The sequence below is a fragment of the Kogia breviceps genome, chromosome 1 (assembly GCF_026419965.1).
Source record: "Kogia breviceps isolate mKogBre1 chromosome 1, mKogBre1 haplotype 1, whole genome shotgun sequence".
Lineage (NCBI taxonomy): Eukaryota > Metazoa > Chordata > Mammalia > Artiodactyla > Physeteridae > Kogia > Kogia breviceps.
Genome location: NC_081310.1, coordinates 189,394,555 through 189,415,668, shown reverse-complemented (window position 1 = coordinate 189,415,668; position 21,114 = coordinate 189,394,555). Strand labels below are relative to the sequence as shown.

General features: G+C 55.1%; 1 protein-coding gene and 1 non-coding gene across 20 annotated transcripts in view; one reads left to right on the top strand and one right to left on the bottom strand.

Annotated features, from left to right (window-relative positions):
• ARHGEF10L (Rho guanine nucleotide exchange factor 10 like) overlaps positions 1-21,114 on the top strand; it is a 168,767-nt gene that overhangs the window by 29,723 nt on the left and 117,930 nt on the right. For 9 of the 19 annotated variants that reach the window (XR_010837194.1, XM_067016405.1, XM_067016387.1 and 6 more), the window contains exons 1-2: positions 3,047-3,070; positions 20,546-20,619. Coding sequence is in view for 18 of the 19 variants with exons in the window: in XM_067016405.1 (XP_066872506.1) it covers positions 20,586-20,619 (34 nt within the window). In the remaining variant the exon portion in view is untranslated. Of the gene's footprint in view, positions 1-234; positions 306-3,046; positions 3,071-20,545; positions 20,620-21,114 lie in introns of those variants that run through there. The other 10 variants (XM_067016341.1, XM_067016382.1, XM_067016396.1 and 7 more) reach the window with 3 other exon arrangements.
• LOC131746764 (U6 spliceosomal RNA) lies at positions 13,795-13,898 on the bottom strand. Its single transcript, XR_009332647.1, has one exon. It is a non-coding gene; the product is annotated as a U6 spliceosomal RNA (small nuclear RNA).

The following is a 21,114-nucleotide window of genomic DNA, read 5'->3' as shown; positions in this document are numbered from 1 at the left end:
GCCTTATGGGCCACACTGAGGAGCTTGTGGCTCTGTGGGCCCTGGGCAGGGTGCAGGTGGGGAATGACACCATCGCCTGGGCTCCCTTGGCTGGGGGAAGGGGGAGAATGGAGATGACCAAGGGGGCCCCCCAGCTCTTACCTTTGTCGGCCCCCTGGGTCTTCAGTTCTCTCCTGTGCAGATCAGAGCCATTGCCTCTGTGAAAACTCATTGAGCTCATGGCTCTTTTCCTAGAGTGGGTCTCTCCTGCAACCCAAGGGCTCTGCCTCTGTTGGTGGACGAGGAGGACAGGGTCCTCTGGGGAGGTGAGTAGATGCAAGGGTGGGTGGCTAAGAGCCTTGGCCTCTGGCATCAGCCTGTTTTTTTTTTTTAAATTAATTAATTATTGGCTACATTGGGTCTTCGTTGCTGCGCGCAGGCTTTCTCTAGTTGCGGCAAGTGGGGGCTACTCTTCGTTGCGGTGAGTGGGCTTCTTATTGCAGTGGCTTCTCTTGTTGCAGAGCACAGGCTGTAGGCACGCGGGCTTCAGTAGTTGTGGCTCACAGGCTCAGTAGATGTGGCGCACGGGCTTAGTTGCTCCGCGGCATGTGTGATCTTCCTGGACCAGGGCTCGAACCCATGTCCCCTGCACTGGCAGGTGGATTCTTAACCATTGTGCCACCAGGGAAGCCCCATCAGCCTGGTTTTGATTCTCACTTCTGCCTCTTGTCAGCTGTGTGTCCTGAGGCAGGTGTCTCAACCTCCCTGTGTTTCAGTTCAGTTTCTCAGTTTGTTCTTGAACCGATTAAGAGAGCTGTTGTGTGTAAAGCACTCAGAGCAGTGCCTGGCACCCAGTAAAGCATCTGATAAATGTTAGTTGAAGTGTGGAGCTTGGGAGGCAGTCATGCTGGGGTGATTGGACCCAGAAGGCCTTGTTCGAATCCCACCTCTACCTCTGACTAATTATAGAGACCTTGGCAAGCTGACTCAGTCTCCAAGTTCGGGTTTCTCATCTGTGATACCCCATAGGATTGCTGGGAGGAGCACGGAGTCTGGTGGTCCTTCTCTGCCCTGGGCTTATTACTTGGGTAATAAGTCCGAAAACTTGGGTCTTAACCGGTAGAGTGAAATCTCCATCTGGTGAGGGTGGTGTGGACGGTCACCTCCACAGCCCGCAGACTCTGGGGGTTGGTCTCATGTCTGTACGGCCACCTCTCTTGGTCCCAGCACCCCCTTCACATGCCCTCACTGGTTTATGGGGTCCTTTGGGCTTCCCTGCTGGTGCAGTGGTTGAGAGTCTGCCTGCCGATGCAGGGGACACGGGTTCGTGCCCCGGTCCGGGAAGATCCCACATGCCGCGGATCGGCTGGGCCGTGAGCCATGGCCGCTGAGCCTGTGCGTCCGGAGCCTGTGCTCCGCAACGGGAGAGGTCACCACAGTGAGAGGCCCGCATACCGCAAAAAAAAAAAAAATAGTATGGGGTCCTTTGGAAATGGATCATCATATGACGGGGCACAGGGTCTTCAGAGTTAGGGTGCTATGGGGGGAGGGTCGCACTAGTCTGTAGGGGCACATGGAAGGGACTCTCCTTCCCCAGCCAGCCTGGGTCTGGGTGCCCTGGAGAGACCGGGATTTCAGACACCTGTCCTGGCCTCAGTACCCTACCTCTCCCACATCATGTCCCTGCTTGGTTTGAATGCTCAGAGCTGAGTGATTTGGGCATGACTGATGCCCCAGAAGATTTGGGTCACAAGCAGGTAAATATTAAACCCAGAAATCTAGCTCCGAATGGAAACCTGTTTGGGCTGGCTGCCTGGGGGACTGCCAGGTTCTGAGCCTCCCGCCCAGCTGATGGCTAGGATAGCAAACAACCTCCAGGGGAAGAAAGGGCACCTGCTCCATTCCACGTGACTGCATTTACTTGCCATTACTGTCCAGTGGTCAGGGGCTGCTGTGTCTGTTTTACAGTGAGGAGGAAACCAAGGCACAGAGAGGGCAGGAGGTCTGCTTAGGTTTACATAGCTAATGGGGGGACCTGGGGTTGGACGCAGAAGGGTCTCTCAGCAAAGCCCATGCTTTTCTGGCCCTGGGCCCCCTGTGGTCTCCTTGCTGCTGCTCGGGCCACGCCAGGATGCTGTGGGGATCACAGGTGCTGAGGTTTGCTCTCTGGCTCCTCCGAGCCTGGGCCTCAGATTCCCTTTTTGCAAAGTCGGGACAGTCTCGTTTGGGGTCCCTTGCAGGCAGGACCGGGCCCAGGACACCTGAGTGCAGTGATGCTGGGGCCAGGATTCCAGGGAGCGCTTCCTGTTTGCAATGTACAAAGCTCTCCTGGGGCCTGGGCAGGGCTTCGGGAGTAACCACCTGGCCAGTCAAATAAGCCTTCTCTTGAAGACCACGTACTAGTGGGACGTCCAGGGCCCAGCCCCAGTTGCCATCCTCTGGGAGCCGGTACACAAGCCAGAATGAGAACATAGGTTTGGGGCTTCAGGACCTGGGTTTGCACTCCGGGTCTTATTAGACGTGTGATCTTGGGCAGGTGCCTTCGTCTGGCTTAGCCTTGGCAGCTCCCTCTGAAAGATGGGAATTATAATTTACTTCACTGGGCCGTGGAGAAGAGGAAGTGAGATGGTGTTCTCAAAGCTCCTCGTAGAAAGTAGGTGTTCAGTCAGTTGACTGCCCTCCCCAGACTCTCAGGGGATAGTCTTCTAAGGCTGGAAGTGGCCAGCAGATCTGAAAGGTGAGTGAAGACTGCTTCTCAGTGCTGCTAGCAGTCTAGGAGTAGCACGGACTGGTCCCGCAGGCAGCTGGGGATGGGGCAGAACGGGGCGTCCGCTCCACAACAGGACAGGTGGGATGTGGGGTAAGCTTAGCTGGGGAGAGAGGGGGGTGTTGGCTTTTGCCTGGTCTCCCCACCCCCAGCCCTATAGGCAGCGGCAGCCGCAGACCCTTGGCTCTTTGCACAGACCGTGAAGATCGGAAGCCCGGGAGAGGAGGTGACTTGCCGAGCGTTGGTGGGAGTCGGTGGCAGGGGCGGCCTGACCCCCAGCCCGAGGTCTGCCCGGTCCTGATGCTACTCCATCAGCCGCCTGGGGTGAGCCCCTGGGGCGGTTGGCCTCCCTCGCCCCTCCAGCCCGCCCTGAAGCCAGCTATGAATGGAATATTCTGGGCTGCATGACTCACAGGGTGGCCCTTCCTTCACCAGGGCGCTTTGGGTTTTCCTTTCTTTACTTTTTCCTAATAAGGTCTCACGGGGCGGCCTTTCACCTCTCCTTTCTTTGGGCCTGGAGGAGTGGTGACTTTTGCCCCAGGAAGCCTGTCCTGGGAGGGCTCCTGTTAGGCTGCTGGACTGCATGTACTCAAACCTGGGTAAGTTTAAAGGGAGGCCGGGCAGAGGCACTGGAGCCACGCAGACCTGGGTCCGGAGCTCGCTGCCCGCTCTCTAGCTGTGTGACCTCGGGCAAGTCCCTTTGCCTTTCTGAGCCTCAGTTTTCAGACTCAGTTCAGTCCAACCCACGTTTATTGAACCCCTGTTAGCTGCCAGGTATGGCGCTAGGCAGTTCAGGTACAGCAGCAAGCAGACTCAGCCGCTGTCCTCCGGGAGCCTCGAGACTGAGTGGGGAGTCACGTGGGGACCGGGCTTTCCAACCCGAAGCGCACGTGAAACCCCACGCCTGGCTCCTGGTTTTACTGGAAACTCAGAGATCATAGTGAGCCTTAGTTTGATTCCCAGCTAGCCAGAGCAGTAGTTGGGATTTCCTGTCAATGACTGTCACTTCGATTTCACCCTTGTTAGCAGGAAAGCGCAGGACCTACTTCTGGAGGGTCGGCCTTGATTTTCCGTGCACGTTGGTGATGTGAGTTAGTGCTCCAGGTGGTGAGCCGAGGTAGCCGTGTTCCCACGTGTGCCCCAACCTCGGCAAGGAGCAAATGCAATCCAGATGATGCTCCAGGGTCGTCCGGCCCCTGGCATGTAGTGGGTACTCAAGAAGTGTTTGTTGAACCAATGAGAGGGACAGTGGCAGCCTGGAACGAACACATCCTAGCGAGGGTGTGATTGACTCGGGGAAGGAGGGCCAGCTTATGGGTGTCCCGAGCAGGAGGGAGGAGGCTTGTCCTGAGAAACTTCACAGGATGAAATGAGGGCAGGTTTAGACTTCTCTAATGTGGGACAATGAGTCTTCTGCCAAAGGAGGAATTCAAACATGAGAATATGATGTGGGACAGTGACTCAGGCTTGGGTAGAGGTGAGGCATTTATGGAATAGCCACTCTGGGGCTGGCATAGGGCTGGGCTCAGTAAGCTCCATCAGGGCAGGGAGGCTTTTTCTTTTTTTGTTCACGGATGTATCCCAGGCACCTAGAACAGTACTTGGCTCACAGGGGTGCTTAATAAACGTGAATTGATTGACTGAATGCATGAATGAGTATATTACTTAATTGGGTCTCAGGGGTGTTATTACACCCAGTGTGCAGATGAGTAAACTGAGGCTTATGGAGGTCAAGTCATATGTTTGCTGGGTCGTGGGGTCAGGATTTGGAGTCAGGGCTGCCTGATTGCAAAGCTTGTGCTCTGACCCACCCATCTGTTGGGATCCTCAAGAAGGAATTCGTGCCCTGCCTGACAGGTTGGATTTCAGCCTCTCAGAGATCCCTCTCTTCTGAGAGTGACTGATTGTGGGAAAATACAACATGCTTGACTCAGAACTAATGGCAGGGCCAATGCTATGAATCACAACGGATCACCCAGCCTGCTCGGATCAGCAGGCGCCCTTTCAAAGAGAGGGGCTAGGAGGGGATCGATGCTGCCCGCCCTAAGGGGGTCCTGCCAGGCTTGGCCTGACGTTGTGGCCATCCTCAGCCATGGCAGAGGGGAGGGCGCTGGCTCAGGTGGTGGCTGGCACACTGCCGGCACAGCGGGACCTGAATCTCAGGCCAGCCCTGCCCAGGTGCCTGCTCCAGGGGAGTGGCTGGATTGGTGAGGGTGAATCCCTGGCGTTCACGGGAACCTGTGCCTATACCCTCAGCCCCCAGGTGGCTCTGGACAAGGATGCCCAGCGAGACTTGACATGTTTGCATTCAGCTGCTCCGGGAGGGGGCCGCTTATTGAGGCTCTGCTGGGGACATCGTAGCTAGAACACTTGCCCAGGGCCACCGGGCCAGAGCACTTTGTCTGCTGGTCCTCCACGCTCTCCTGACGTGCTGCTGCTCAGGGTCCCTGTCCCACCAGCTCCCCATGGCCCCGGCTGCTCACCTGAGCATTTCCCAGGCAGTAGAGCAGCCCAGCGGACTGGTGACCTGCTAGTGGCTGAGGTGCAAAGGTGTGAATACCGTAGGGGTTCAAGGCACAGCCCTGCAGCCAGATGGCCTGGGATCCAATCCCAATTCGCCCTTGTATTGACCGTGTGACCTTGAGCAATTTTCTTACCCTCTCTGTGCCTCTGTTTCCTAATCTGTAAAATGGGGGTGATAATAGTTCCTCTCTCAAAAGGTTGTTGTAAAGATTAAAGTAATTATAGGAGTAAAGGACTTGGAATTGCTCCGGGCCCTTAGTTAGCAGTTAATACACGAGAGGTGTTGTGATGCTGATTTTGGCACTCACTCCTTGGTGGCAACTGGAGGAGCCAGCGTTTGCCTTTTTTCTGTGCCTGGTGTCCGGGCCCTGGATTCCACCCACTCAGTGCCACTTTTGTGGATGAGTACCTGGGCTGGGTTGCTGGGGAGAGACGAGCCAGGGCAGCGCAGGGGCCCCTGACTCCCACTGGAACCCCCTTTCTACCGTCCTCCCTCCCTCTCTCCTGCTCCCATGTCCCAGGCCTTGCAGAGGTGCACTATTCATGCTTTTGTTTACTGTTTCAAGGAGCATTAACTGACATCCCCCCACCCCAGGTTCAGGGCCACTCTCGGGAGTTCCCCTAGGCCTCCAGGTCTCCCCCGCAGAAGCACCGCCTGCTCTTGCCTGTCGGAGCCCATTCAGGTCACCTTCCCCTGCTGGACTGTGAGGTCCGAGGGCCAGGGGCCGCGTCCGTCTTGCTCACCACTGCACCAGCCCAGTGGGGCCTCGCCTGGCACCCAGCACGCTGGAGATGCTTGATGAATAAGTGTCCAGGGCCGAGCCATGTGCTAGGCTGGGCTCGGGGCGGTCAGAGGGGAGTGGGGCATCGGCCCTGGCCCAGGAGAGCTCGGGTCTGGTTGTTTATTTGTGAACTCAGAGATGGCGGCTAGGTGCCAGGATTGGTGCTGGGTGCTGAGGAGGGAGAGGCGTAAGGCGTGGTCCTTGCTTTGAAGAGGCTGCAGCCTGCCCTCTCTCCCTCCTTCCTGCCCTCCCTCCCCACTTCCTGTATTCCAGCTGCCACGCCAGGTGGTGGTGGAGGCACACAGAAAAGTAGGTCGTGGTCTCTGCCCCGAGATCCACAAAAACAAGTAACCAGAGCATAATTCACTTTCTTTAGAGACTTGGAACCTGGTATTATCTGCCATGGAAACCGGTGGCAATGACTTTGGTCTCTGTGTCCCTGTGACTAATAACAGTAACACTACCCTGCATTAACAGGCCAGCGTCTGCTCTTGATCCTCAGAGGACTTGACCAGATGCCCCGAGACCAGGAGTTTTCTACCTCAGCACTGTCGACACTTGAGCTGGATGGTTCTCTGCTGTGGAGGCCGGGCTCTGCACTGTAGGACATGCAGAGCATCCCTGGAATCCACCCCTTACATGCCACTAGCTTCCCCCCTCCCTCCCCGTTGTGACAACCCAAATGTCTCCAGACATTGCCAAATGTCCCCGGGTGGCAGAGTCGCTCCCGTTGAGAACCACTGCCTTAGATGGATCAGTGAAACTGTAATTGCGTACACCAAGATGGAATGGAAAATTTGAACTCCAATACTGCCGCCCTCCCAAAAACAACAAAAGAGGAAAAAAAGCACCCACAACATCCTGTATTCCTGGGGTTTGGCATCAAATGCAAACATCCGTTGGGAGGTGGGAGAGCCCTTGGAGGCCTGAGCAGTTGTGTGCCTTGGCCCAGGCCAACCGGAGGCAGAGCCTCTCTGGCAGAAGAACAGGGCCATCGCCAGGCCTGTGTCCCCTTGCTCTGTGTGGTTACGATGTAGGGCAGGTCATCAAACAACCATAGGGTGTACATATGACCATCATCAGTCCTGGGCGAGTTGAGTCGGAATGTTCGACTGGCTGCCTCAATCTCAGTTAAGCCCTGGGGTTCCCCCCACCCCAAAGTGCCTGTCCTGGTTTGTATAGATGTATGGACTTGTGTAATTGTTTAGCATCTGCATCCCTGTGGGGCTGTGGATTTCAAGGGGGCAGGATCCAAACCCCCGGGGCCTTGCATGGTACCTGGCATCCAGAAGTGCTCAATCAATTTCTGTGGAATGATTAAGAGATATTGTTGGGTGGATCCAGAAAAGTAGGTCGGCTTTCCTGCCCTCCCCTTGAATGCTGTTAGGTTCCCAGAAGGAGGGAGTGGGACCTGGAGACCTCCGTTCTAACGTACATGGCACATATGTGGAAGACGTGACCTTCCTCGCTCACTTCCTCGTTTGCATCCTAATGGGAAAGGAGATGGTGTCTCCGTCCTCTGACCAAGACCGTGGCCACAGGACAGACCTCGGGTGAACCAGGCAAAGGCTCAGCCTTGGCAGGAGGTGCACAGGTGTTCGCGCATGTATCCCCCCTGCCGCCATCTAGCATTTTGGAGCACCTGTTGGCTGCAGGCAGGGAAGAGAGCACCCGATCCTGCCTTCCCAGGCCTGTCTCTTTCCACAGGTCACTTGAGGATGCTCCTGATGCAGTGTCAAGTGACAGCCGTGGGCAGGCGGGGTGGCGGAGGGGGGGGGTCACTGTAAGTTTGCTGCCTGGAGGCGGGGTTGCTGTCCCTGACTTTAGCAGAATACATTTGAGTTCAAGGAAGGAAATGGAAGCATCCTGATATTTGCAACTCTCCCCAGGGCTGATTCTCCAGCCAGGGTGCTTTACATAAGGGGTACATCTGCAGCCAGCTGCGAGGCCCCGCTTCCCCTTGACCACGTGAATTCAGGCAACTGGAATGTCTCCCTGGCACCACGCACTGAGCTTTGGTCATCACTGCGTTTCACACCACCTAAGGGAACTCAGCATCACTGTCATTTTTGGGGGTCCTCTCCTTTCCTGATGTGACCTTCTTCCCTGGAATCTTGACTTTAGAAAGAGCAGGAGGCATGTGGAGGCTTTGGGGAGCTGAGTGTTAGCTTCAGGGCCAGGCCAAACTGGTGGCTGTCCCAGAGCGCATCAGTGGGTACCCCTGGCCCTCAGTGGGGGACACTGCATGGTCGGAAGCTGCAGGAGGGCTTTCACTGACCCAGAAAGACTCTGGAGGACAGTGATGGGGAGGGCCCTGGGACGGCTCAGCTCTGCCTGGGACACCACCCCTTCTTGTAGGCCAGGGCTGCTGTCCAGTTAGAAGGAGGTGGTCATTCCTTATTCGGTAAACACTTACTGAGCACCTCCTGTGTTCCCGGCTCTCAGCGAGGTATTTTATGTGAATTATTCTCATTTAATCCTTATAACAACTCTTTGCAGTGGGGATTTTTAGAGTGTTCCTACAGAAGAGGGAACCAGGGATCAGAACAGGGAAATAATGTCTTTGTGTCACGGTGGGGAAATGGAGAGCCAGAACCCAACCAGGTTTGATTGCAGACTCACTCTCCTAAAAATCATACCTGGGGCATGACGGTGGCAGAAACGGGCGCCCAAGGGATGCCCTGCAGGACCGGAGACTGCCTCAGGATGGGGGCACCCTGAGCGCAACGGGTCCCCCATTTTCCACCAGGCAGCAGGATGCAGGCAGAGGCGGGCTCACAGCCCGTGGCACCCAGTGCGGTTTCTGTGAGAAGCGCAGAGGACCGCGAGCAGGGAGGGTAGGAAGTCTCCGTAGGACCAGGCTGTGCGTGCCTGTCCCTCGAGAGGCCAATCACAGGGCTGGCTGGTGTCGAGAGCATCAGTTAAGCTTTCGCCAAAGTCGATAATGAAAGAGGACCGGTGTTTGGGACCAGTTCCCCGTGGGGGTCATAGTCCGGGATTTGACTCCATCCCATGACAGCAGGCAGGATTCAAGGCAAATTTACTTCATGGTTGAAACCCCGCCTCCCCCCAACACCTCCAGTCCAGTCTCCTCTGCCCGCTTCCCAGAGCCCCTGGCAGCATCTTGTCAGAGGTGTGGTATTCATTGCAAGGGAGGGGGATGGATCCATCGGTCTGTTAAGGGAGAGGCACCCTGCTACAGCGAAAAGACGTGGCCAGACCTCTCCACCTGCAGCTTAATCACGGATCTGCCTCTGATGAGCTTCTTGAACATGGACAGATCTCTCTATCTCTCTGAGCCTCAGTTTCCTCCTCTATAAAATGGGGCTGATCCCGTCCCCTCGTGGGTGCTCCACCCCTTTGGGGGCTGGTGGGAGGACAGGCATTTCCGTCTCTCCCTGGCAGGTGTGGAGGACAGGGAGCTGCTGGAATGACACTCACGTCTTCCCTGGGGGGAGGGCCACACATCGTGAAGGGCGTGGCTTGAAGCTTAAGTGCTGGCCTTTGGGGCTGAGGCCTCAGGGTCCCCTGGGGCTCCTTGCGGGGCTTGTGTTTCGGGAGACCTCAGGCCCTGTCCGGCCAGCTTGCCCTGCCTTGCTTGGGTGGGCTGAGCTATTTTTAGCGCCGAGTTTTGCAAAGTTTATTTCTTCCTGCCTGGAGCTCTGTGTGGGACAAAGTGGACAGCCCCCTCTCAGAGGGAGGCAGAGCTTGGGCCAGAAGAAGAGACTGGAGCCAGACTGGACCCTTGTGGGCTTTGACAGGGAGGCTTCCTCTGCTCTCGGTGGCCCGCCAGCCGGGGGGTCCCGTGATCCTTCCCGGGAAAGCCGGGTGTGTGCCAGGGTCCCTCACCTGCCTGCCAGAGCAGCCGACGGCGGCAGCCACTGGGGGTTCGGCATCCTGTCTGCTCTCCCGGCCACATGCTTCTGACTCACCAGAGCAAGAATGCAGTCTTTTGGGGAGCGAGTTTGTAAAAATAGTCCAAGTCCTTCCTCGTACCCACCCCACCCCTCTTCTGATCACACCCTGGCATGGGCCCCAGGCTTCTTCCCAGACTGGTTTTGGGGGAACCGCCTCTTGCACAGCTTGGCACTGACTCTGTTTGTGCAGCTCTCCTGGGAGGAGCTGTCCTGGCGGAGGAGGCTGATTTCGGGCAGGAGGAGGCATGGCCCCAAGAGCGGGTGCCCCACAGGCCTCGGCCGCCTTCTCCCCTCCTCTGATGGTGGTGGCGTGGCTGGCGTGGACCAGCATCCCTTCCTTCATTCAGCAAGTGTGTGTTGAGGTCTGCTGTGTGCCGGGCACCATTGCAGAGCTGTGGATGGAGCGAGGAACATAAATGATAATGTCCACATTCTGGTAGGAGGAAACTGATGTAAACAACTACAACGTATAGATTCCCAGAGGTGTCAAATACTATGAAGGCGGGGAGAGCAGAGTCAGAGGAAAGAGTGTGATGGGAATATGTATGTGCGATTTTTTTTTTTTTTTTTTTTTTGTGGTACGCGGGCCGCTCACCGTTGTGGCCTCTCCCATGGCGGAGCACAGACTCCGGACGCGCAGGCTCAGCGGCCATGGCTCACGGGCCCAGCTGCTCCGCGGCATGTGGGATCCTCCTGGACCGGGACACAAACCCGCGTGCCCCGCATCGGCAGGCGGACTCTCAACCACTGCGCCACCAGGGAAGCCCTGTATGTGTGATTTTAAAGCGGGTGGTTGGAGGGGGCCTCTCTGACACAGTGACCTTTGAGCAGAGCCCTGAAGGAGGTGAGGGAGTCATCCAAGTGTATATCTGGGGGAAGAGTGTTCCAGGCGGAGGAAACAGCAAGAGCAAAGGCCCCGTGGTAGGGTGTTTTGAGGGGCTGCACGGTGGTCATTGTGACTAGGGTAGAAAAGCTATGGGGAGAGAGGTAGGCTCTGAAGTCAGGGAGTTGGTGGAGGGACCACATCATGTAGGGCCTTGTTGGCCAAGGTGAGGACCCTGGTTTCCACTCCGAATGAGGTAGGAAGGCATTTGTGGCTTTGAGCAGAAGAGTAACTTGGCTGCTGTGTTGAGAACAAAGTGTGTGGGGTGGAGGGTAGGGGGTTGAAAGCAGGAAGCAGGAGACCAGTCAAGGGGCTGTTTTAATGGTCCAGGGAAGGAATGGTGGTGGTGTGGATCAGGGTGGTAGCAGGGGAGGTGGTGCAAAGTGGTCAGATTCTAGACATGTTTGGAGGGTAGAGCCAACGAGGTTTGCTGGTGGGTGGCATGTAGGTGTGAGAGAGAGGGGGGAGCCAGGGATGAGCCTGAGGTGTTTAGCCTGAGCTCCTGGCAGGCTGGAGCTGCCGTCAGGTGAGGTGGGATGCCTGGGAGGAGTGAGGGTGGCGATCAGGATGTTAAGTTCGATATGCCCTGTGGGCCAGTGAGCAGACGTGCTGAGCAGGGATACTTCTGGGCAGAGGTCTGGAGTTCCAGGGAATGTCAGGCTGGTGGTGTCACCGTAGAGATGGTCTTAAAAACCACGAAACGGGTGAGGTTGCCTGGGGAGGCGCAGATCAGGATGAGGTTGGAGTCCTGAGCCTGGGAGCGGCCCAGCATTCGGAGGTCCTTTCCCCGGGCCATTTCTACAGCCTGGACCGTCCATCCTTCCCCCACATCCAGCTCCGTGAAATTGCCTGGAGTCAGACCCCTCCATTTCCTGGTCCCACTTCATGCTTCCTGGGCGACTTTGGGCAGGTTGCTTCCCCGGTCTGAACCCCAGCTTCCCTGTCCATGAAAAGGAGGGAACAAAGCCACCTCCTGGGTTTGGTTCTGGCATGAAAATGCTCTACTTTTGGTATGAGTGTCTTAGAGCCGCCCTGGCACTAAATTGCCCAGGCTTTGGCTGGGGAAACTGAGGTGCAGAAAGGTGAAGGGGTGGTGCAAATTCCATGCCGTCCTCTTCCAGCTTCCAGGTTTGTGTGCTGTGGAGCCCCATCAGATGGGCCACCCAGGATGTGGCCAAGAATACAGGACCCTCGGATGGGCAGTTTTTCACCTGGCCCTTCAGCCTGGGGCCTTTGGCCTGGGCTGGACCTCGACCTCTGGGGACAAAAGGGTTAATGTGCCTGGGGGCTGGGAGGAGGAGGAGGAGGGGGAGAAGGATGGGGAGGGTCTGGGGGCTGTTCTGGTGGCAGCAGCTTCTCCAGGCTGGCTCTGGTTTCCTAGCAACAGCCCCCAGGGGTCCCTTCGGCCCAGAGGCCTCCCCCCGGGTTGGTGTGGGAGGGGGCCTGCCCCCAACCTGTCCTGCCTGGGGATCATTGACCAGGGGCACGCCTAGGGAGAGGGGACACTTACCCCGGGCAGTTACAGAGCCTCCATTGTCTGAGGCTTCAGCCACTGGCCAGCCTCACCCCTGCCCATGGCAGGAAGCCCACTGAGTGGCTTGGCACCTAGTGTGCAGGGAGAGGAGCTGGCCCTGTGTCCCTCTGGCATTTGGAGGCTCCCGCCACCGGCTGTGGAGGGTCTGGGAGGATGCTCCCCCCACTCACCCGTGCCCTCAGCCACCTGGCACCTGGTCTGCGCTGGGATCCCGTGAGAACCAGCCCGAAGGTCCCGCCCTGGCTCTCCCAGCTCACAACCCGGGGACCCTGCTCAGCCACTGCGTGGCCTTGGCAACGTCCTCAGTCTCTCAGCCTCCTTTTCCTCATCTGTTGTGGGAATTAAATTAGACAGACACTGTAAAATGTTCAGCAGGGGTTCTGGTGCACCGCAGTGCTGGGAGATGTCAGCTATTATCGTTTCTAAGATGATCATTTTACGATCTCAAGGCTGACGAGGGTCACAAAGGTCAGGGCTGGTATTCTGGTGGACCGTCGGCCTGGACTCAGTTGAGCAATCTGCAGAATGGGGCAACACTGTCCTCCAGGAGCAGCAGGAACTCCAAGAAGGGAACTAACATTTATCAAGGGCCTACCGGCATTTTCAGATGTCACCCCACTTACATCTGCATCTGACAGATGAGAACAGGAAGCACAGAGAGGGTGAGTAACTTCCTGAGGCCTGGCCGCTGGAGGGCAAGCGCAGATTCAGCGTCTGAAGCTGGTCTCTCTGTCCCCAGGCTGAGTTCTTTCCAGGGCTCTGAGTCCTGAACACGTGTCCTTCTTGCTGTACCTCCACCTGTGTTCTCTTTGCTAAGGCACCTTGTCTCTCCAGAGCCCCTGTGAACTAGCCCCCTCCACAGTCTGCAGCAGGGGGGGCTGTTTGCGATGAGGGACTCCCAGGGCAGAGGTGCCCCCACCATACAGCTTGCAGACCCTGCTCTTCCTCCTGGCCCTGGGCTTTCTGGGCAGGGCAGAGGACACCTGGGCTGAGGTTCCCATCTGGGCCTGTGCCCCTCCTCCACTGGTCAGGAAGCCCCACACCTGCAGCCACCCCAGGTTCAGGGATACGCCAGCCTCGTGGGCTCCTCAGTGCATGGATCCTAAGCAGATGAAAGTTCTCAGGCTCTGGGCTTAGTTCAATGCAGCTCAGCTGTTGTCTAGCATGTGGGTCGGTGCTCTGGGCACTGAGACGAAAAGAAGAGGTCTAGGGAGGGAGACTGTTCTAATGGGGGCTGTAGGTATCCCAGAATCACCTGTGCTCTTTGAAAATAGACTTTCTCAGGCTGCACCCACAAGCTACCAATTCAGAATTGTGGGCCTGGGACGCAGGTTTCTTTTTCTTTTTTAAACATCTTTATTGGAGTATAATTGCTTTACATTGTTGTGTTAGTTGCTGCTGTATAACACAAGAAGATGGAACGCTTCACGAATTTACATGTCATCGTTGTGCAGGAGCCATGCTAATCTCTGTATCGTTCCAATTTTTGTATATGTGCTGCCGAAGCGAGCACAGACTCAGGTTTTTTTTTTTTTTTTTTTTTTGCGGTACGCGGCCCTCTCACTGCTGCGCCCTCTCCCGCTGCGGAGCACAGGCTCCGGATGCGCAGGCTCAGCGGCCGTGGCTCACGGGCCCAGCCGCTCCACGGCACGTGGGATCTTCCCGGACTGGGGCACGAACCCGTGTCCCCTGCATCGGCAGGTGGACTCTCAACCACTGCGCCACCAGGGAAGCCCAGACTCAGGTATTTTTTAAACCAGGCTTGGGAACCACTGCATGAGATGGGTTTGGGGAGGCCTCACAGAGAAGGGTCTGGGTTTTGAAGGTTGAGTAGGAGTTTGCTGTTTGGTCCTGAGAGAGAATTCTCCCTGGAGGGAACAAATAACCTGAGCAAAGACCCAGAGATATAGAACAGGTCGGCAAAGAGATGGGCCTGAAGCCCTTCATGAGGGCTGGAACAGTCAGACCGGGCGGTGTGGGAACCGCCCAGACCAGAGAGGTCGCTGGGGAGGGTGGTGCGGCAGGTCAGGGAGGGCCTCGCTGAGGACCTGCGTTCCGAAGGAGAAGGTGACGAGGAAGAGTCTGAGGCTGTGTGTTTTGGAACCCTTGCTGTGGCAGCAGAGGTGGGCGTGTGTTGGTCAAGCTCACGTCTGACAGGGGCCGAAACCTGGAGAGGCCTCCCGGAGGCTGTGGTTGCAGGAGGAGCTCTGGTCCACACCCCTGGTCTTACCTCCTGTCCCGCACTTTTTTCCTGGCTTCCAGGAGACAGACAGGGTGCCTCTGAGGCCAGAGTTGGAGGTGGGGGCCTGGGCCAGATGCTGGTCCTTGTTTCCCTCCATGCAGAACAGGGTGGCATCTACCTTTCCTCTGGCAAGGCTGCCCGACTCGGTTATGCCGCATCTCCCTCTGGGACCGCCTGCCTGCCTGCCTGCCTACCTGGGCCCCTGCCCACCCTCCCCTCCCCTCCCCTCCCCTCCCCACAGAGTCCTGCCTTCCCTGTCCTCAAACTCCTGGCCTGGTTTGTGCAGCCTTCCTGATTTTCAGGAGCCTTCCTGGTGTGTTTCTCCAGGCCTCATTCAGGGGGAGCTGATGGGGCCATTCACTTGAGTGGGAGGTGGGAGATGGTCCGGGATGGGGTGAATCTCAGGGACTAGTGAGGAGGGGCGGGTGTGTGCAGGCTGGAGGAGGGTTTCCTGCCGGGCCTCTGGGCTTGGATGGACCTTGAGCTCTAGAGGAAGGAGGAACTGATATGAGTCTGATTTAATTAGAGCCTGGAAGACACCTGCTGTGGTGAGCAGGGCTGTCCAGGGTGGAAGGAAGTGCTAATCCGGCCACTCTTGAGTGGTCCCAGTCACTGAACTTGACCTGCTTGGGGGGCACACCCTGAGCTGGGCTTGCTCCTTTGCTTCTCGCTCTGTCTGAACGTGCTTGAGAAATACAGCCTGCTGCTGGTCGGTCCGTGTAGGGTCACGGGCAAGAGCACCGTTCGGGGGGGTCTGCCTGCCTAGCCGGTCTTGGCAGTCGTTTTTAAAGAGATGACCCCCCCAAAGAAGAAAGTCTCCATAACCCTACCAGCCACGTGGAGCGCTGTGAATATCACCGTGATGACAGTGGCCACTGCAGGCCGGGAGCTACACCACCACACACCACCGTGCCGTTCCATGAGCGCAGGACCTCTGTGAGGCGGGCGCTGGGGAGAAGGGGGTGAATTGTAACAGCCGGAAGTGGCAGAGCTGGGATTCGAACTCAGATCTAGCAACAGATCCACACTTTCAACGCCATCTTGCGGCTACTGTCTGGCCCGACCTGTGATGTTTTGCCTTAGTCCTCTTTTGAAAAATGAGAATGCTTCTTTTCATCTGCCCTCCTTATAATACTCACTGTAGAAGAGCTGGAAAATTCAGAAAAATGGAAAGAGGGTCAAAAGAAAATCTTCTGGAGCCCTGCCACCCAAGCAAACACTGTTCATATACCTTAGTGAGTTTCCTTCTGTCCTTTTCCTCTCTGCACTTTAGAAACAGCTGGAATCCCTGAGTGTAGATAATTCTGTGGATAATCCTGCTGAGCCACTCTTGGTTTTCAGTCGATGCTCCTTCCCCAGCCAGACTGCCTCTTTTGCCACAGACCGCTGTGGCAGGAAGGTTCTGGATCGCTTTTAAGAGCGAGGCTCATTTCAGGGGCATCACAACACATTTCTTCCAGCTCAGCCTCCGACCTTGAAGCTACCAGACGATGCATAGCTCAGGGAAGACTTAAACAAAAATTAAAAAAAGGAAATAGCCGAGCAACCCCACCTGTTTGCTCATGTTCACACCTATGCCCCGGCTCCTGGCTGTGGCAACCTGTGGCATCCTCCGGGCGGGTGCTGTCATGCCCACTTTACAGAGATGTAGCCTGAAGCTCTGAGAGGCCAAGGTGGGGGGGCCTGGGGTCACACCGAGATGAGGAGGCAGAGCCCAGCCTGCAGATGGATCTGGCTGCCCCCAGACCCTCACGGCTTGGAAGCCCTTGGGGTTCCCCTTTGAGCCTCCTGCAGGGTACCTCACACTCCTGGAATGCAGAATCCAGACACATGGTCCCATTTGCTGTTTCCCATTTTGATGGTGACACGTCAGGGACGGGCATCTTGGCACTGACTGAGCCTGCTGGGGCTTTTGTGGTTGACCTCAGGGATGCTGCTGGGAGTCCCGTGGGCCAGCAAGCAGGAACCCCATTTTACAGATGAGAACGCCAAGGCTCAGCTCACCTGCCAGTGGAGATGAGACTCCAGCCTGGATCCCCGACTCCCAAGGTAGAGCTTGGTCATCACAGTCTGTGCCCTGGGTGTTGACAGCCAGAGACTACCGTGTCCCAGGGACCCCTCCAAGAATGTTGCATGTATTTACTTTTAATTTTCTTAAGAACCCCATGAAATAGGTACTTCTTAGAAGTATTTTTTAAAAAATTTATTTATTTTAATTTATTTATTTTTGGCTGCATTGGGTCTTCGTTGCTGCGCGTGGGCTCTCTCTAGTTGGGGCGAGCAGGGGCTACTCTTCATTGTGGTATGCGGGCTTCTCATTGCAGATGGCTTCTCTTTGTTACGGAGCACGGGCTCTAGGCGCGCGGGCTTCAGTAGTTGTGACACGGGGGCTCAGTAGTTGTGGCTCGCAGGCTGTAGAGTGCAGGCTCAGTAGTTGTGGCGCATGGGCTTAGTTGCTTGGCGGCATGTGGGATCTTCCCAGACCAGAGCTCGAACCCGTGTCCCCTGCATCGGCAGGCGGACTCTCAACCACTGCGCCACCAGGGAAGCCCCAGTAGGTACTTTTTAATCCCCGTTTTGTAGATGAATAAACTGAGGCACAGAGACGGGGGTTAAGTAACTCATCCGAGGTATTATGGCTACTGAGTAGTGGGCCCAGAATTCAGGTAGCCTTGAATTCTTTTCTAATTATTGTGCCGTGAAGGTCTCTAGCAGGGCGTTGTGCTGCTTGCTCTGAGCCATGCCTATTCCCTCACTCACATCCTTCTGTACCTTGGGGCACGTGTGTGCAAAATGGTGGCCACAGGCCTGTGGGTGTGCACAGGGTTTGCTGGCTTGGGCCCTTGCCCGGGGACCTCACTGCCCCCAATTAGTCTGCAGCAAACGCCTCCTAGATGCCAGCCCTGAAGTCCAGGGAGGCCATGTGATTAGGGGGTTGAGACTAGGGTTTGGGGTCAACACCCCTGGATTGAATCCTAGCATTGTCACTTTGTTCACTTGCCTCTGTGACCTTGGGCAGATCCTTACCTCTCTGAGCCTTGGTTTCCTCATCTGTTAATGAAATAATGCAGATAAATCTCTGGGCTCCTTATATGTTGATGGCTCTGTTCCTTTCTGGGAAAAGCCGTGGGCTTGGAGGGGAGGGCAGGGATCATCCCTGAAAATGAGGAAAAAGGAGAGGACATTGGACTTTCTGGCCTAGAGGGAAGGATTCTGGGCTTCTGCATGATCAGGAAAAAAAAAAAAAAAAAAAATATATATATATATATATATATATATATATTTCTCCCCACAGGATGTTTATTAATTACAAAGGAAAATAGTAAGTTTACAGTGGAGAAACCTCAGGGAGACATCACTAACTAAGTGATCAAAGTTACCATGACTAGTACAGGCGTACCTGGGAGATATTTTGAGTTGGGTTCCAGACCACCGCAATAAAGTGAATATTGCAAAAAAGCGAGCCATGCTTTATTTTCCCAGTGCATATAAAAGTTATGCTTACACTATACCTTAGTCTATTAAGTGTGCAATGGCATTATGTCTAAAAACACAATGTACATACCTTAAAGAAAATATTTAAGAAGCAGTTTGCACATGAACCTGGGCTGGGTGCCTTCCTTTTTCTTCCTGCAAACTGGGTATGTCTCCCTGCTCCTTCTTCAGTGGTTCTGAATGAGCCCACAGGGAGGACGGACCTGCAGGGGGACTGCTATGCAGCTGTTGTTTGACTTTTCAACTTGCAAAGGGATTTGCAGACATTTTAGTTTGCTTTCCCCAACCCTTTTGCTGAGAGTTTTCAGTGTGGGTAAAAGACACAGTCGCACACTTAGTGGAGAGCAATTTGCATTCAGTCAGAATGAAAAGTGCAATTCTCTGACCCTGCAGATCCCGCCTAGGAGTGCGACTGACAGGTTCATGCATCCATTCGCTCAAGGTCAAGTGTATGGAGGAAGGCTTTATAACACCAAAGCCTGGAAACAACCGCAGTGTCCCTTGATAGGGATTATGTCAATTATGGCATATCCCATCCGCCCCAAAATACTACACAGCCATTAAAAAAGTGAGACTGATTTCTGTGTACCGTTCTGAATTGATCATGGAGATTCTTAAGCAAAAAAAGTGGTTGCTAAGTGGTTGCTAAGTGAAGTAAGTCAGACAGAGAAGACAAATATGTGACATCACTTATATGTGGAATCTAAAAAGACTGATACTAATGAACTTATTTAGAAAACAGATAGAAAACAAATTTATGATTACCAAAGGGGAAGGGGGGGTGGAGGGGTAAATTAGGAATTTGGGATTAACACACTACTGTGTATAAAATAGATAAAAAAGGACCTACCGTATAGTACAGGGAACTGTAGTCAATATCTTGTAATAAACTATAATGGAAAAGAATCTGAAAAAGAATATGTATACACACCCGCACCCGTGTATAACTGAATCACTTTGCTATACACCTGAAACATGGTAAATAAAGTATACTTCAATTAAAAAAATTTTTTTAAAGAGTGGTTGCACCACAGGGCGTGCAGTGTGCTTCCTCCTGTATAAAACAAGGCATATATACGGATAAACAAGCTGGTGCATACATGGCATAGTTCTGGAAGGAATCATAAGAAACCAGTAATAGTGGTCACTCCTGGGGGATTTGAGAGGCTGACTTTTCATTGTATATCTTCTGTATTGTTTGGACTTTGAGAGACAGTAGAGCATGGTGGTTACATAATGAGCACACACGGGGGCCCATGGCCTGGGTTCACACCCTGGCTCTGCTGCTTACTAGCTGTGTGACCTTGGGCTACTTACTTAACCACCCTGGGCCTCCTTTTCTCATAATTTGGATTATTTGGATTTTCATATTTGTAAAGTGCTCAGAATAATGTCGGAGATATAGTAGGCACTGCATAGATGTTTGCTGTTATTAATTAATTGCCCTTTACATGCATTCTATTTTTATTTAGGAAACCAGCTAACATAAATAGAGGCTTTAAAGACTGGAAAGGAAAATAGGCTCGCAGCCAGTTTGTGTCAGGCGCGCTGATTAGAAAGGAGGGCTCGGGGCTTTCCCTCCAGGGTCGATCCCCTCCTCCCCTGGAAGTCTAGAAGGACTGCCTCTAGCTCAGAATCGGGGGTGTGAACCGGGAGTGGGGAGAACTCTTTCCGTCACTGCTTGGCAGGGGGCATCGGGCAAGCTTGGCTCCAGGGCCCAGGAAGCCCGGTGGAGGCACTGGCTTCTTGGTTGCGGGATCCTCCACCGCGAGGGCTGGAGAAACTGCCCCCAGCTCCCAGCATTTGGGATTCCGCCCCTATCTCGAGCCACCTGTCTCCACGAAGCCCTTTATTTCCCTCACACCCACATGCTAAGTGGCCAGCCTCGTGGGTGCACCACAGGGAGAGACAGAGAGAGAGTGAATGGCCTTCCATGGGACCACTGGGGCGGGAGCTGGGGAGAGCGGCTGGACCCAAGGGCGCCCGTGGAGGAGGAAGTGTCCGGCCACGTCCATGACAGTTCAGGTGTGATCCAGCTTCTGCAACACGGGGGCTGGGTGTGATGCTGGCTTCTGAGGCTGGAGTTTCACCTGTCAGCCAGTGGGGACCCACCTGTCAGCCTAGCTGGACCCAGCAGGCTTCCGAGGTTCCTTGGTATTGGGCAGAGGAAGGTCCGTGCAGGCAGGGGCCTTCTGGGAAGGTGGCGTGAGGTTCTGCCCCTGCTGGTTTTTCTGCGGGTTAATGATTTATGAAGGTGAGGGCTGGGCCCTAGCTGGCGCTGTCCTGTGCTCCCGAAGCGGCCGGGGAACAGGGTGAGAGCTGGCAGGCTGGCGTGCACAGGGCACGAGTCAGTGACCCTTCTCTGTCGCTGGAACTTCAGCCTTGAACGCCCTCTGAGCAGAATTCTGGCCTTCTTTTTGCAGGCGAGCGCTGGGACGGTGCTGGTGAGCTGCATCCTGTCTGATGGCTTCCTCCCATCCTCCACAGGCTGCCATAGGTATGGTACTCTGGGTGCCTGCTTCTCCCACCTCTGAACGGGGCTGGGTGTGGGGGTGTGGGGGTGCCGTGGGGCCTGGCCCAGGGCCACTAGCTTTGGAGTAGGCTGTCCTTGGGTGTGACTCTGGCCCTACTGGCGGTTAGCTGTGTGCCCTTGGGCAAGTGGCGTCACCCCTCTGCCTCAGGTTCCTTGCCTACAACATGGAAATAAAGATTTCCTCCTCATAGAGCGGGCTCCGGGCAAGGATTGACTCTTTACCTTTCTCCCTAAGGTCCCCTGGAGAGACAAGCAGAGCCCCTCTGGGGACTGAGGTGTGCTTGGGGGTAAAGCTTCTGAATTGAGTGGGGAGTTGGGGCTCAGGGAAAGAGCGGGGCCATCCATCTCCATCTGCTAAGGAACCGAGGAGCCCGGGTCATCTAGCAGTGGTGGGGCTGTTAAAGTTTAAAAAAAAAAAAAAAAAAAAGAAAGCAGAAAAATATATACTTATACTAAAAA